Source organism: Alexandromys fortis, unplaced genomic scaffold (genome assembly GCF_014885135.2).
Source record: "Alexandromys fortis isolate MF-2015 unplaced genomic scaffold, M_Fortis_MF-2015_v1.1 scaffold_101, whole genome shotgun sequence".
Taxonomy (NCBI): domain Eukaryota; kingdom Metazoa; phylum Chordata; class Mammalia; order Rodentia; family Cricetidae; genus Alexandromys; species Alexandromys fortis.
Genome location: NW_026067983.1, coordinates 4,848,737 through 4,866,663, shown reverse-complemented (window position 1 = coordinate 4,866,663; position 17,927 = coordinate 4,848,737). Strand labels below are relative to the sequence as shown.

General features: G+C 42.3%; 1 protein-coding gene across 2 annotated transcripts in view; it reads right to left on the bottom strand.

Annotated features, from left to right (window-relative positions):
- The window catches only part of Dock4 (dedicator of cytokinesis 4), a 392,371-nt gene that overhangs the window by 148,939 nt on the left and 225,505 nt on the right, over positions 1–17,927 (bottom strand). For both annotated transcript variants that reach the window (XM_050158669.1, XM_050158670.1), the window contains exons 13-14: positions 9,171–9,296; positions 353–477 (exon numbers count right to left, since the gene is read on the bottom strand). In XM_050158669.1, the coding sequence (XP_050014626.1) occupies positions 353–477; positions 9,171–9,296 (251 nt within the window). The remainder of the gene's footprint in view (positions 1–352; positions 478–9,170; positions 9,297–17,927) is intronic.

The following is a 17,927-nucleotide window of genomic DNA, read 5'->3' as shown; positions in this document are numbered from 1 at the left end:
ATTATGATTCATAACAGTAGAAAAATCACAGTTATGAAGTAGCAAAAGTAATTTTATGGTTGGAGTACTGCACTATAAGGAACCGTATTACAGGACCGCAGCATTAGGAAGGTTGAGAACCACTGTTTTAGAAGAACAGGAAAACATACTTCTCCACCAAGCTGGGTTCATAGAAAACACTTCTACCAAGAGTGGGTCTGTTCTTATTTCCTCAACAAACAAATAGTACCAAACTCCAGAAATGATCACAGTTGGAAAGGCAGCCAGAGCAAGGGTTAAACCGCCACACCAAAGGCCATCTAAGGTGAACATACCTTTAAGGGCTGTCCATTACTGTCCACAATGAACATACCTTCAAGGGCTGTCCATTACTGTCCACAATGAACATTGTAACTTCCACGTTTCTGGCCACACTCTTTCCTCCTTTCTCAAATTCTCCCCTTTCTACGGTGATATATAAATCGTTCCTCATTTCACCTATTGGAAAGAGTAAAAACACGTTACATACATTAGGACATGGAATACGCTATCAAGCGAAACTTTAGTTTATAAAAATATGTGGTATGGTTACATTACGAAGATAAAAGCCTCAGCACATTCACACTTTAGTAAAACGGTCTCCGCCCCCACTGCCAATACTGCAAGAGATCACCGCCAGCATTAGCCGCATCCAGGGCTCCAGTGCGTAGCAAGTGTGCACTTAGGAGACAAACAGGGTGGCTGCGTAAGAGGCCGATGTCGTCTGTCTCACCATTCCCCAGTATTTCCTTCATTTCATTTATGAGGTGTGATTGCAAATGACTGCCCAGCAGAGGTAGCTCACGGAAGCCTGCATTATTATTTTATAGACACATAGCCCTTTAGAGAGAGGAAATACCTAAGCAGAATGAAATGGCAGGCCCTGCAATAACTACAATTACATAAATCCTTCCCAAAGTCCATGGACAGAATTATCTCACTGTTGAAAGAATCCACATTATTGCTTTCTGAACAGATGTAGAATAGTTCAGTCACACACATAAACCCAACTTGGGATTTCAGAGCGTCAAACTGTAAAACAAATAAAAAAGAGCCTAGATTCAAAACTTTCTCAAGATACACAATCATCTGTATTTTTACCGTTAGCAGTGTCTGCTAATATTACCCCTTTCTTATTACTCCAAGAAACACAAACTGAAACCAACTAGCACACTTCGAAGAAAGGACCGAGAGTGGATCGGTCGGCATAGCATCACATCGGAGACTCGGATGGGCAGGGTCAGCATCTCAGCTTACTTTACAGAACTTTCAAATATTTGATGAATAAAATGCAATTTCCTTTTTTAATTAAAAAAAAAAAACTTCCTCTAAGGAAGCAAATCACCAGAAGGAAAAATAGCCACACAGTGTATGCAGCTGGGAGTTTTGTCAAATTCTCTGGCTAAAGCTGCTGCTCTAGCTCTCCGGGGGCAGACAGGACATGTCGAGTCCTGCACACAGACAATTGCTTATGCCAGTCCCCTTGCTGACCAGAACACAGGCAGGCAGAAAGCAGAGGCAGCATGAAAGGTCTACAAAGCATTAACCCTTCACTGCCCTCTAGAAGAGCACATAAAACATCCATTTGTGGAACAGTTGGTAGAGAGGTCTCATGAAGTTTAGAATTTTCACACAGCTCAATTTCACAAAACAATCAATTTACAAATACTGGAGAAAAGCAACATTTTTCAACACATTAGCTGGGGGTGGTGGTGCACACCTTTAATCCGAGTACTTGGAATGCAGAAGCAGGAGGATCTCTGTGAGTTCAAAACCAGACTGGTCCACAAGCTCTGGTCTTGTGTAATTATTTGTGTAGAACTGACACACATCTTCTAACACAGCTGAAATCATGTCTGTCTCACTGCTATCCAATGCCATGTACATGGTTGCTGTACTGATTGTTTAGAGAACAATGAAGAGCAAAGAGAAAGGTCTGTCCATCCAAGATGCTTTCAGTCTTAGGTTACTGAAGCTGAGGAATGTTAACTGTGGATACAGAGGGCCAGCTATATATAACCTTTTCTCTACACACGCAAACACTACTTTAATGATATTTATTTTAGAAACTCCATCACAGAGTTAACAAAGGAAGTGATTTCTCTCTGAACCAAGAGACTTGACAGAGAGAGCTAGGATGCTAGTGTGCCGTGCACATGTCTGTTCAATGCGTGTGTGGAAGGTCATTTCAGCGATTTTCACACTAACAGGATTTGTCAAGTAAGATAACAACATTCAAAAGAAGGTGCTTAAAAGATGTTAGTTAACAGATTCCTGGCTTTGTGAAGTAGGTAAATGAACCTATGAACCACGAACCACAGGCTTACAGACAGGGGTTTTCCCATGAGAATTTCTCATAGAGAATGGTCAGCCTTTCCAATCCACAGAAGCATTTACTGTCCTGGAAAAAGAAAACTGATTGGGTGCTTTCTGATGTCCTCTACTGGAAGGCCAGAGACAATCCAACTTCAGCAAGACAAGAGGGATGAGGGAGGCCTGGAAGGTTTGCTCCGTGTCTGTAGGGTAGGCGCAGAGGATGGGTGGTCAGGGGACGTGCTGCCCACATCACACAAGTCTCTTCCCACTATCCACTGAGCTCTGCGAGCACTCCTCCATATAGACACACTATCCTAGACCCAGGAAATGCCACAGTGAGCAGAGTGGGAAGTTCCGTAGCTAGGGAGGTTTTTGTGTGTACGTTGTGTGCAGCAAACTCATGCTTGTGTCTGTGTGCACATGCTTAGAAGCCAGGCATTGATGCTAGGTATCTTCTTCTATGAAACGCCATCTGATTTTTGAAATTGGGTGTCCCACTAAGCCCAAAGCTGTGGTTTAGCTACCAAGACTGCCCAGCATGTCCTCCTGTCCCCATACCCTAGTGCTGGGGTTGCACATGCCTGCCACCAAGCCTGGCTTTTATGTGGGTGTTGGAGAACTGAATTCCTTAGGCTACAGAATTTGGAATTTGGCTACAGAGTCCTGTCCCTAGCCCCGGTGAGTGAGGTATCTAATAATGAGTAAAATGTAAAGCACAGTTACTGGTGCTTAGTGTGGTGATGGAAAGGACAGGCAGACAGCACTCACTGGGGACAGAGGAGCAGGGAGAATTTAAGCAGGCAGTAAGAGGGCCTTCGCGAGAACAAAGCAGAGCGGTACATTTCACCAAAGGAGCAAGGCAATAACGGCATTAGATCCTCAAGTCAGTTCTCAAAGTCAGCTGAATTCATGATACCTGGATTCTTCCATCCCTTTAGTATTAGAGAAATGCTGACTTCGAACATGTCTAATATTGTTAGGGTCCTATGACAATCAGAATAAGGAGATCAAGGCTCTCTAGTCCCCTCTGCCACTGTTATTCTGTGATTCTAGATAGGGAAATAAAAACTGCTGGGACTCTGGTTTCTGTGTCATGAAGTAAAGGTAGAGGTAAAGAGAAGAAAGTGTTAGTCAGGATCCTTTAAAAACTTCATTATAATTATTATCATTACCATTATTATTATTATTATTATTATTATTATTATTATTATTATTATTATTATTTGGGTGGGGACATGCCATGCTGAACACGTGGAGTTCAGAGGACAATTTTTTTGGATGAATTCTGTCCTACCTTTAATGGATTCTAAAGATAGAGTTCAGGTCATTGGCCTTCATATAAGCACTTTTAACCTCTGAGCCATCTTGCTGGCCCCTGTGATGCCTTTGCTATAGTGCTGATTCTGTGACTTATAAAAGAACTGGATTATAGTACATTCAGACGTTAGCAGGCCAAACAGGTCAAAATGCCAACATGGATGGGGGGCTTCTTCTTGTTGCACTGGAAGAGCTGTCAGCAGGCAACGGCTGCTCAGAGAAGAAGGGTCACTTCCCTTGTGGCTCCTGGTAGGTTGCTCCTGCCCCAGTGGATGACCCCACACCCATGTGTATATGGGCAGCATGAACTGGATTCATGAGGTTATTAATTAAGAACATGAAATCGGGAGGGGGCAGGATAGGGACACTAGGGGGAGTGAGAGGAAAGTAGTAAATAGATGAATGTGGTCAAAATCTATTATCATTGCTTGACGCTTTCACTGAACAAAAACTCTACAAAAATGGGGGGGAAACCTCATACACGTGCTTTAATATTCTGCTCCTCAACTGTTACCATTTCTGTGACACCCTCCCCTCATCTTTTGCAGATCCCTTAGATTAAACAAGATTCCTTTGCAAAGAGAACCCACGATGAGACGAACATTCCTTCTGGTGGCATTCTAAATACGCCGCTCCCCAGGAATTTTGCAGCTTGCTATGTTCCAATACCACAAGGTGCCACATTTTGCCAAAATATGCAGAATGAGAAAGTTGAAATGAGATGAGTGCTAATTAAAATCCATGTCTTTGAGGACTCTGGGAAAAAAAAAAACTGATAAGCCCAACTGTGTTAAGAAAGCATCTTGGGTAATGACGAGACAAACCACAAAGTAGGAAATGGAGTCACACAGTGCCAGTGTGAGGAGCTATTTTTGTGACAAATGTTTTTAACACCGCACATGCCTCAGGTTCATTACTCTGCGAATTTGATGTGTGTGACACTCTCCTCATTAGCAAGCCTCCTGGCTAGGACGCCTGCGCACACCTAAAGATTTCTCAAAACATTGCAGGCAAGATGATGATAAGGTCGCATCAGGGGGAGCAGAGCGAAAGTCCTCCAGTGGATGCAGTCAACAGGATGACTGATGACCTGACCTGATGAGCAAGGAGAGCCTCTGTCACAGGATACACCCTGAACCCTTGATGCTGCCCTGTGATGGCTCTGGACATGGGCACAAAATGCACATGGGCCCAGTCGTGTAACCATTGAGCGGAGCCATAGCAGGGCCAGTCCAGCTCTTTCTCTGTGCATTTAAAGTTAATGAAGTTAGAGAAAAACTATCCCCCAGTTGGGAAGAGAAAACATGCGAATGGCTTCGGATTTTCCATGCACTCAGATAACTAATGATGGTGACTGGAGAGGACTAAAGGCATGCCCACCAACGCCTGGCACTCCAGATTTCTACTGTACGGATGCTAAGTCTATAAATTTCACATAAAAATTTTCTCTTGTTTCTTTCTTTTGTAAAAAATCTCCCCCCCCTTTTTTTTTAAGACAGGGTTTCACTATGTAGACCAGGCTGGCCTCAAACTCAGAGATCTGCCTGCTTCTGCCTCCTCCCAAGCGCTGGCTTAGATGCATGTGGCATCACTCCCAGTCCTATGGAGAAATTTCAAATTTCTAAAATACCTTTGAAGTCTCAAACACTCCCTATCTTGATAGTTTTAGACAGGGGAATCCCACTGCAGTAGTAGCCCCAGACATATGAGCAGCAACAGTTCGCTTTTCTGAATGCCTGCTATGAGAGGGGTTCCTCGCAAAGCACTTGAACGTCCAGTTAGAGCTTTTGCATTTATAGGAAGGCACGCCCCATTCCAATTTATCAATGAAGCTGAAGTGCAGAGAGTCTGATGCATGTTTGAGGCATGATCAATAACTCTCTCAATAGAGAATTCAGCGGTTGTCACGAGACTTGAGCAAGAAAAGTGTTCATTCTGCATTGGTCAGACCAGCCTTGAAATACTGTTCTGTGAAGCATGTCCATGTCTAGTCTGTTCTGAAGCTGGAAGGAAGCCCCAGATCTCTCTAGTCACCGGTGCCCTCTTACTGAGAGTGTACCATCCCTCCACGTGACCAGGAAGTCAGATCTGAGATCAGCGATGATCCTTGTGTGATGTACAACCATTACAGCTCTGACCGAAGCTCAGTGAACTTTAGTTAAATTTAGAAAATATTTTTACAAGCTTAGGCAGGCTCTCAATCTCTGATCTTCCTTACTCAGGCTTCAAGTAGCTGGGATTAGAGGCATGAGGAATCTTGATCAAGAAGAGTATATTTTTAAGGAAGATTAAATCATATCATACTAGCTCGAATCTACTCTCTAAACTGAGGACAACTGCAGGATTAATTCCATCTGTTGGCACGCTTCTTTACCAGTAAGTACTAAAGCATAACACCTACACTTAAAAGAATGAAATTCCTTTAAAAGGACACGAGGGAAACATATTTATTATATTCTTATCCGAGACCTATAAGCCACAAGTTATTTGGAAAATATATTTAAATAAATCTTGAGTTTAGTATCCAAATTGTCTCTGGATCTCAGCTCCTGGCTCCTCCTGTCACCCTGGCCATTAACTTTAACTCTTTTGAGGGTTACAAGCCTCAAAGATTTACAAAAAGCTACAGAACGTACTAATGACGTACTAACTAAAAGTATGTTTAAACAATTATTCTGTGAGCACATCTTCAGGGACAGGGCACAAGCTGGAAGATGGTGCAGAGGGAACAGGAAGGAGACAAAGAAAGATCTGCCTAGATTATTAACCTGGAGGAAGAAGGGGCACTTAAGGGGTGTGGGGCAGAGTCAGCCTTTCATGACCTTCCAGACACATAAGTCAACTTTGGTCCAAGACGTCTGGTGGAACTCAGACCTTCCTCATACTCAGAATGGCCTGGGCCTGGTTTGCATAGGGTCTGTTAAGATATTTAGGGACAGGCTGTCCAATACGGTTACTGCTGCCATGTGGCTACGGAGCAGCTGAAATGTGACCTGGCTATCGACAGATGTGCCGCGAGTGTCCAATACTCAGCAGCTTTCAAAGACTGAAACTGGAAAACAGTGTGAACAACTCATTAGAAAAGTTTCGATGGGTCACCAATCCAGGCAATACTTTGGGATGCACTGAGTTAAATAACATATGCTGTTACAATTAATCTAACCCCTTCTTTTTTCTTCTTAAACAGTGGCTACTCATTATTTGAAATTACGTATGGTCTCCCTCTACATCTCTGTGGGAGAGCACCGATTTAAACATGTTGCTGTCCTCCCTCAGAGACCACAGCATGAAACTCCTCTCAGAGACAGCATTTGGTCTGCACGCCATGGTGATAAGGCATCTGAGGAAATGATTCTTTTGTAGCTGGAAACTGGTGTGCTAAAATAATTAACAGTAATAACAACACGTATACAGAATAGGCACTGAATAACTGACCCACAGGCTTGAGAGCACAAAGGCAGACTGTGCCCCCTCCTCCTCCTCCTCAATACCAGGTGATAAATGATTGCCATGCATAATAGCAAAGCCAAGAGAAGAACTTCTGCTTCCAGGTTTTCAGTTTCAAAAGGAGGCTCTGGTCATATTCTGTGAACCTGAAAAGGAGTTCCATGTCTGCTTCTGTCTGTCAAGGGCACAGGGCATCTGGTTTACAGAGGATATCTGTGCTAATGAGCCTGGTCCTCTTGGTAGGAGATGTGCCTCACCTGACCTGACCCCATCAGCACACCGGATGCAAATGAACTTTGAAGGACTGTCTAGAAAATGAGGTGGGAGGGGTCCCACGTGTGGACTGTCCACAGGGCTCTGTGAGCGAAAACGTTGTTCATGAATATTTTCTCACAGGAGCCTTCACCTCATGTTCTCACTAAGCCGCTGTTAGGAATGAACTGGCTAGTCTGAAAACAATAAAGGACAGTGGAGCAATGACCGCTTTCTTGCTGTGAAAATCCCTGGCAGTCTGAAAGCTGTTCTCGGATGTTTAGACACACGCATGCATCTTTTTATCTCTACCTTATTTGGAAAATCAAGAAGTCAACAAAGACAACAACAACAAAGACTTAAATGCTTTTTACAAGGTTTTCTTGCTGCCTGATGCTATGCAGATCTGCGCGTGTCTGGAGGGACTGTTTTCTTGGACACCATGAACCATACATTATAGAGTACTGCCAGGAAGGGACAGAGGCAAGCCTTATTTTCCAGCTCCTTCCATTATTAAAACCAGACCAAAGCCATATGAGCCCAGAACCACCCAGACGATATTCCTGAGCCAGAGAAATGCCACCTTGCTTTATACTTTTCCATTTCTAAGTGAAACTGCCCAGGGACCACGATGAGGAATTCTAGCAGCTGGCCACACTCAGCTCTAAATATGTTTTTTATATTAGATTTGCCCATCAATTAGCTTCCCAGTGGGACGAATGTTTTTCTTTTTTGTTAAAGAGGAAATACCAGTTATTTATAGCAACTAGGGGAAATAATGAGCGGCTACAAGAGCCACTGAATAGCATGTCACCAAGTAAACAGGTCTATAAACAGCCATTTTCCACAACAGTTCCTCAACATGCTTCGGCAGACCAGGCCAGGTCATCTCAGAAAACCTTCCAACTGTCCTCCAGCCTGCCCTGCATGCATGCATTGCAATCAAGAGACCACAGGGTACACTGGGCAACGCGGAGTAGTTTGGGGCTTTTCTAAGCCATTCTACCACTGGGCCTCAGAGCTGGGTTGTGGATTTGGTCCCCCAAGTTGCGGCAGGTGCTTACTATCCGCACCGAGGAGAGCAATAAGTGGGGGGGGGGGCTGAAATCATTAGCTCTGAAGACCCCACTGTACGAATAATAAAACGGAGAAAAATATATAAAGTAATAAAACCCACTCAATATGTAATATATTCTTACGCTATATTAAAATAAAGGGCTTAATTTTAAAGAGGCACTGAAAATAATCTCTTAGATGAAGAAATCAAAATATTACAGTTTGATAGCCACATCCTCTGATCATCACCCGTTCTACTGTTCAGATGTGCCCATCCCTTCCGCACCTTATAAAACTTGTTTATAGACACAAAAGGTACTCACTGAAACAAGTTGGCCTTCACTGAGAATGACTTCTTTAAAAATAATTTCTAATAATATTTTGATCACCTATATATAACCCCTCATGTTTTGCGATTATATTTTTGTCCATGTTAAGAAACAAAAACCAAACAAAAGCCCTATGAGGAAGTCACCTAATATGACCTAATCTTCCCCACAAAAGGAGAAAACACTGGATGTCACCTCAGCTTTTGTTGTCACCATAGTCATACGTGAGATGCAGCCATGGCCCCCGGAGCTACTTAATTTTTAATTTAATTTTAAATTAATAATTTTTAATTTGTTCATCATCACATACCCCACTTAGGTTCCCCACACGGACCATATAAACTTTTCAAAAATGACAGTCTAAAATTTTCCCACCTGTCCAAACCAGAGGAGAACATATGCAAACTTCAGCACGTCGGGCGCCAAGCCACCTACCTGGCATGATGATGTTAGAGAAACCCAGCTTCCGCGTTATGGACACCCCATGGGAGAACACTGAAGAGTATTCTCTTCGGATCTGTTCAATGTCTCCGTGCAGCAGCTGGAGGGAAACTGCTAACCCTAAGACAAAGGAGAGGCACTCCAGTTACGGCAAGAAGGCAAGGACCCACGCTACCACATTATGCAAGATGAGAATGAGCTTCGGCAAGCTCGGGCTCACGGTATATGTTTTTTACTAGCCACCCAAAATTGATAGAAACTAGAAATGACCCCTGAGTAACACGTTCCCAGCATGAACACTAGAGTCTTCCAGTGTCTGGGAATTGGAGAATCACTGGGAGAGAATTAACAGCAAGAAGCAAGCTTCTAGCCATGGCACCCCATCCTCCAGCCCTGGCTGTCTGGAACACACTTCTCTGCCGATACTTCATCTTGAAATAGACAGTGGGCAATGAGATCAAAGTAGAACTTTATTCTTATTCAACTTTACAAGGCCTATAGATAATGACCTACCAAATATTAGAGGCCTAGTGACAATTCTTAAGACATAGGTATTCAAGAATTTTTAAACGTAGGATTTTTCTTGAAATCAAAGCAACAAAGAGGACTGCAGTAAAAATCAGTTATGTTCTTATTATGACATAATACAGAAACTCAAAATGGCATTATTTTCTGAGAATTTCTTAGGCTACAAGACACTTTGACCAACGAAAAGGAATCTAGTGAGTGGCAAAATTATGCTTTTCTTTTTTTTTAATCCCAATTATGGTGACATTATCACAGCAGGATAGGCAGAAGATGATGCTTATTCCATATATAATTTCCTCAGCTCTCAGGCAAGAACTGCAAAAAGGGAACTAATGTGAGGATGCTGGCGTGCACACTTCAAAGACATGGCACCTCTTTATATCTCTCCTCCCTTCTTCTTCCAACATTTCAAAACAAGAGAAACACAAAGGCACCTCCCCTGTACCAACAATAGAAAATGTAACCTCTCAAGGGGTCTTAATTTAAAACAAAACAAAACAACAACAACAAACCTGGACTCGATCTAAAAGTGAGTTTAAATAGTGGGGTGAAGACAACAAATCCGTCCATGATGACTTTAATCTGTGTCATTTTTTTGTCAGCACCATTTCCTGAATTACCCGCTGTCATTAATTTATAGTACTACAATGCTATACAAATGACTTCAATCACACTGTGATGGAAAAACGGCAAACTATCCACAGCACAGCCACACGAGGGGTTTCCTTTTATTTTCCCTAAATAGTATGAGAAGCACAGACCAGCGACAGGTGCTGTTTACCGGTTTGCTCTAAGAGAGAGGCAGTAACAAAGGGAAGAACCGGAAAGGACACCACCACCGGCCAGTCTCACAGAATGTCCACCTCGGAGAAGAGCTGCGAGAGTAAAGTCTGGCAGGTTTCAGGACTTTGACCCTAAAGGACACGTCATGGGTCACTACTGATTCCTTCCAAAACTTAGAGGCCAGGGAACAAGGACCAAGTGGCATGTGTTCTAATCCATCTGTCGTGGCAGCTATTCTTGCTGGCACACATCCCCGTGTCCTGTCCCATTGTCCCCCCCACCTCATCGCAGCCTCTGTGCTCTCGCCACCACTGCCCTTTTGCCTTCAGTCCCCACACCACCACCACTAACATCACCAGAGCCAGGTGTGCCACACAGGTTCACAAAACAGTTCTTCCTGTTGGGAATAGGCACTGTTCAAAACTCCCAGAATTCTTAGAGAATAAGATGCACTGGCACAGGTCTTGAGAACAATATTTCAGAAGACAATTATTTTACTGGGTCCTCTATGGAAGGATCTGATCTGGGATACTTGTAACCGTATGTAGTAAATACAAAGGGGAGGGATCTCAACAATGATGAAAAACAAAGAGATCGTGTTCTTCCAAGTAGGAGCAGGACCAAGTACAACTGATGCTTGTATTGTTCAACGGGTGTTGCATTTATTTAGCCTGCAGTCTTCTCCTTCCTTCCTGCCCTTTCCTCCTCCCCCTTCCCTCCCTTTTTTTTTCTTTTTTCTTTAAACAAAAAGTGAATTCTTTTTAAGAAAATTAGATAATGAAAAAAGAAGTACCTAGTCATAGCTAATAGCATCCTCGAGAAATTAAAGATGTAAAAAGGAGTAGATATACTCTCGGGAGAAACAGATGGGGGAAGCGCAATAAGGAACAGGAGAATATATCATATATCAATGTCTAGATAGCAAGTGTCATAGAGAGGAGAGAGAGCAAAGGATAGAATTAATATTTGGTTCCATCAGCCATTTTGTCAGTCATGAACTAAATAACGTATATCTGTGAACATGCAGCAATGCAAAATGGGAAATCATGACAAATTCATTCGCTAAATATACACGTTATTAAGTGTGCCGTTTAAGAAGTACATGATACAGCTGCAGGATGCTGTCTCCGTGTTGAGCTCTCTGGGCTTCGGTTCCCATCTCCAAAACATACAGACAATGACGTTAATTTCACAAAATTCTCTAGGGAAGGCCTGACAGAAAGTGCTGCCTCAACTGTAGTAGAACTGTTTGACACTGAACACTTATCTTTCGCCCAGTCCTGACACCAACCAACTAGGCTGCATTCTAAGTACCATAAGTTTCCCAACAGCCATATATTAAGGAAATATTCCTTGTATCCAGGCTTGGTGGTCCATGCCTGCAAGCCTAGCACTCCGGGGGTAGAGGCAGGAGAATGAACAGCCCAAAATTGTTCTTGGCTCTAGTGGCATTTTAATTGTATTTTAATAAATATAGCTTGCCTGGGGATAGGGAGAGTAAAACAGCCACACTGGTCAACCTTACAGTCAGGTAATGGTAGCACACACCTTTAATCCCAGTAGTCACACTAGTTGCCATAGAAACTGGGTGGTGCATGCCTTTAATCCCAGTGATGTGGTTTCACAATTTATCTAGAGACAACTTTAATTGCATCTACCCTCTTTATAATTTTTCCTTTTTATCTCAGTACTTCCATTTTTGCAAACTTTTAACGTTCAAATACTGCAGCTTATTCTTTTACTCATAGCACCTTCTGGAAGCCTCATTAGACACACACTGGCCTTTCCATTCATTTTTCTCTAGCTTTTAAGTGTTTTGTCAGATTTTTTCCATCTCATTATTCCTCTGTGCAAAATTCTGACTGAACTAAACTTTAATTTCAGTAAATCAATTCATTCTTTTCAACTGTGTTCATTCCTTACCAACGCAGTCTTATTATTTTAATGACATTAAAAGAGAATTTTCATTGTATTTAGCTCTGTAGGAACTTTGGAATCTCAGCACCAACAGGACACAGACTTCATTTGCTTTTTTGAAATATGACATGCCAGTGTGTAATGTCAGCAGAATCCATACGCAGTCAATATCTTCTATGCATTAGTTTTTAAGTCTTTAAGATTTATTTTATGTTATGATTGTCCTGCATTATGGCTTAGCCTTTTCTTGATTATTTCTCGTCTAAGATTCTAGAAGGTTGTGATTTTCATGGGCTGCATCTGCTCGCTCTTATTGGCAACTGAATCCTGTCACTATTGCCATGCTCATCTTGAGTGAACGCTGTCTCCCCACAGGGGTCCCACCCTCGGAGTGTGAACACGGCAATGCACAACGGACGCATATTTACTTTTTAAAAGACTACTCAGCTGGGGTTAGTTTTATCTTTACACACAAAACTCAAATTTTGTAAGTATACATTTTTCCAAACTGTTACATTAATGTAAATTCAGACTAAGGGCATAAAGGTCAATGTACCAAAGAAGACCCATCCTGCCTATTACGGCTTAAAGCTAAACAACAGCTTTCTAAGGCTCAGTACCAGAGGACTTCCGGGCACCACTGGTTTGGTCCCAGGCCTCACACACATTCTTGGGGCCATTGAACTTAAGCACTCCCTGCCCCCTGTCAGGACCCCCATCTTACCAGACCAATTACTGGTATTATTGTTCTAGATTCCAGCTTCACCTTTACATATGGAGGCAAGAGTTCTCTTTCTTCAAACTTCATTTCTTCCTCTCTTACCACGTCTGCATCTCATCTTCTGCCCTAACTCCAGACTGGATTAAAACCCGAGCTTTATATATATCCAGTAAGGTCAGTCACACTGCAGTCCTTGAACACACACTCACGTGTGAAGCAGAAGAACGGTTACATAGCTGACTAGAGCAGGCTTTGGAAAGTCAGTTTATTTAACAGATTGCCTCCAGTGGGCAGCTGAACTGGAATTGTAAATCAATAAATCAAATGACCAATCAGAAATATTCTAATTATGTAGTGTTTAAGGGACATCAACCTTAACCATACTTTTTTTTTTAAAAAAAAAAAAGACCCCCTTCCTCCAAAATTTCATTATGTATCAAATTAGGGTATAAATAACATCACAATATTGATGAAACTTTTATCTGAGACACATAAACCAATTAAAAACTAATAGTGTACTTTTTTCTCTTTTTTCCAAAGTCTCATCACATAGTTCTGGCTAGCCCGGAACATTCTATGTAGATCAGGCTAGCCTCAGATTCACAGAGATTCACCTGCCTCTGCCTCCTGAGTGCTGGGATTAAAGGTGTGTGCCGGCATGGCTGGCTGCACTATTAGGTTTTTTTTTCTATTCTGAGTTTCTACCAAAGTTGGAAAGGACAATTATGAAATATTAAAATACTTGCTCTATAAATGGTGATGCTAAAAATACCTGAGCTAAGAATAGATGTGTTAATCGTGCTGTGAGGTTTTCACACGCGTGCCAAAGGGCGTACTACAACCCGGAAATGGTTATAAATGAACCGCCAACCCGAACTACTGGGAGAGCAAAGAAAGAATATAGTTGGTGTAGACATAACAATCCTCTTTTGTTTTATTTTCTTAAATAGAAGTTTCATGAATTTTGATGACTCAACTCTGTCCCTCTTTTTCATAAAAGTCAGCATGAGAAACTACGAATATGCTAAGAAAAGGCTCCTAACTGCTTCATTTAGCTTCCCCCCCAGAATAAAGAAGTTCAACAGCGAGGCTGGAATTAGGCTCTCTATTTAAACTCAGCCATGATATTAAGAAACGCATACAAATTTTTAAGTATTCCTAGGTGTGCTACTGGCACAGAACGGGCAGCGGGACGCTCATGTGTAGTTTAGTGTAGGTGGAAAACAGTGAGGGTTTAAACGTGACATCACAGATGGTCCCAGCAGGCTGTCCTGAACAGAGACACTGTGGAAGTCAACACACAAAACCCAACCTGCAACCCAGTCCCCCAGCAACTTTCCTGCCTCTTTTTACTAATTAGCATAACAATACCCAAATCTCAGGCTTTGCATCTTCAAAGTACTTCTGATTTTCTCTAGGTTATATTTATTTTCCTTCCAAATTGGTTATCCAACCCCTTTTTAATTTCAGCAATCCGTGCAAAAAATTCGAAGAACTCACATTCTCCATGAACTACCGCATCTCTTAAGGCATTGTGCTAAAGTCATATTCTAAGGCACCCAGAAGGTTCTCATGTTGTGAGCAGAAAATGAGGAGGCACTAAGGAGTCCTGTTTAATAAGTATTCTGGGAACACCTTAGGGGCTTGGTCCTCAAAGCCAGGGAAATCATAAAACTCCCCTTGGGTTTGACAGCCCCTCCCGTCTCCCCACTGTTATCCTCTGAACTGGCACCAGGAGGCAACAGAACACCCCTGAGTTTCATGTCTGACAGCTGACAGCGTGACTCTTCAGTATGAATCCTTTCATTTTTATTTTATTACTCACAAAATGAATACTTACCAAGTGCTCACTCGTCACTAAACAAAGGACATTTTAAAATTCATCATTAAAACTACAGTTGAGCCGGGCAGTGGGTGGTAGCACACTTTTTTAACCCCAGCACTTGAGACATAGAGGCAGGCAGATCTCAGTGATTTCAAGACCAGCCTGGTCTCCTAAGTGAGTTCCAGGACAGTCAGGATTGTTAGATAGAGAAATTCTATCTTGAAAAACCAACCAACCAAATAAAAAAACTACGGTCAAATATGTATATACTAAGTCGTTCAAATTTTGTCATCTAGGACAGTCACAGATTGATATCATTAGTGTTGATACCACTTAAATATGGGTAGAGCAGGAGAACACAACAGTTTTGACATGCTGGAGCAGCAAGATGGTAGATAAATTGTCCAGTGAGAACAAACGCCCCCATGAGGCCAATGCTTGGAATATACACATACACTTGTGTTCTTTCTCTCTGCCTTTATCTAAGCAGCCACAAGGGAGACACCATCCACACTTAAGGTGGGTCTTCCTGAGTCAAATAATATGATTTAAAAAAATTCCTATAAGAGTACCTAAGCAGGTTGCCTTTCAGTTGGTTCTAAATCCAGCAAGTTGACCATCAGAGTTAATCGTCATGCTTCCCAGGACCTGGGTCGGGGTTAGCCCTACCTGCTCGGCTATGCTAATATGCAGAAACACTGAGAAACACATGTGCACTGTGTGCCGATTATAACTGCTGGCCCGCAGACCTCCTAGTATCAAATTTCAAAATTTTGGGAATGCTGTGTTTTCTCTGAGGAAGTAGTTAGTCAATGGCTAAAAAATTATAGAGAAAATAAGACAGGATTGACTGATCAATCAATGAATGTCAAATGAAAGAACAGGAGAGACATCCAACATTATTTTCATGGTCTTATCCAGAAAGTAAATTTACTGGCTAGAGATGAGAGCTGGAGAGAGAGCCATGCTCACTCGAGGGTGACGCCATCAGAAGGCTTGAATGGTTTCTCTCGACTGTTGTTTTCCATTTTAATGGTCCACTCTTTATTCTAATTCCAAATAGCAACACTTTCAGGCATACACAGGTTTATGTCAAAGGTTGTGTTTATGTCTATTAGCTTAGGGGTTTTATGTATTTGTTCATTCTTACAGTACCTATTATTCCTATTCTTATTTTTTCATAACACCAAGCATGTAAGAATCTACTGGCTCAAAGTCACTTCATAAAAAATATACATATTGCATAGCGATGGTACTCAGAATATACCCCAAAAGAAGGAGCTGGACTATTTTGGAAGACATAATATGCTAGAAGGTTATTCTGACCTCTCCTGCTTTTCTTCCATAAAAGGGGTCAAAATTATGGCTCTTCATGCTTGAGGAGAACATACATATGTATGCTTATGTTCATACATATGAAAAGGAAGTTCTTCCAAGCAGCACTTAAACAAACAGGCTTCACTAAGAAAGCCATTTCATAGCCAGGAGATCAGTTCTACCCACGCTTTTCTTGGTCTTCCCCCCCCCACTTCATTCGACCTGTCCGAAAAACACCAAGTCTTGCCCACTTCCTTCCTCAGCGCTCCTAACACAGAACTCACAAAACAAGCCTGAAATACTTTCTTCTGTTGATCTTTCTTAGTTACAGAAGGGTCAGTCAAGACGTTAGGACAGGTGAAGAGCAGCTACTTTCACTACACACTACAGTAGGATTCGTGACTGTTTAGCTCATTCAACATTTTGTATAAAATAGCCAATCTTCCACACAGCAATCCTGGTGCTGTGGTCTGCATAAAAATGGCCCCCATAGGCCCATAGCGAGTGAGACGATTAGGAGGTCTGGCCTTGCTGGAGTAGGTGTGGTCTTATTGGAGGAAGAGTGTTACTGGTGGTGGGTTCTGAGGTTTCAGAAGCTCACTCCAGGCCAGTGTCTCACTTTCTTTTCCAGAGGCCTGCAGCTCCAGAAGTAGAACTCTCAGCTACCTCTCCAGCACTGTCTGCCTGCGTGCCACCCTATCTCCCACCATGATGACAATAGACTAAACCTCTAAACTGCAAGTCATCCCCAATTAAATGTTTTCCTTTCTAAGAGTTGCTGTGATCATGGTGTCTTTTCACAGCAATAGAAATCCTAACTAAGACACCTCGTGATCATTTAAATACTAGAGAAATGTAACTTCTCTAGATAATAACTTTAGACTCTAATTGCTGTTTCCATTAGCCAGGGAGCCTGCATGGGAACAACCTAGGCCCTTTACAGATATGTGAGAGTTGTGTAGCTTGGTCCACTTGTGGGACCCCTAGCAGTGGGAGCAGGGGGCTTTTGGGAACCTAGTCCTCATACTTGGGTTGCCTTACCTGGCCTTAATACAAGGGGAGGCACTCAGTCCTACTGCAACTTGATATCCAATGCTTTGTTGATACTCATGGGAGGCCTGTTCCTTTCTGAACAGAAACAGAGGAGGAGTGGATTGAGTGAGAGGTGGTGGGGAGGGAACAGGAAGTGATGGGAGGGGAGGAGAAAGGGGAAGGGAGGGGAGGTGATGAGAAGGAAGGAGGGAGTGGAGGAGTGAGGGGAAACTGTGGTTGGGATGTAAAATAAACGAATAAATGTAATTAACAAAACTATCTTGGAGTGTACTTTAATATTATATTAAAAAAATTTAAGATATAGATGAGTGACCTCTTGCCTGCATATTTGTATGTGTACCACATGCATGTGTGGTACCCAGAAGAGGGCACTAGATCCCTTGCAACTGGAGTTACAAGGGTTGTGAGCTACCATGTGTGTACGAGGAAGTGAAGCTGGGACGGCAGTGGTGCTCTAAAGCCCTGAACCACCTCTCCAACCTCGTTAGTATTCTATTTTGAATTATATAAAGGAAAACTGAAAGGAAAAAATTTTAAAAGGGTTATGACAACTATATATGATATAGCCTGCGTTTTCTCGTGTTACAAAGAGGACAATGAGAACACT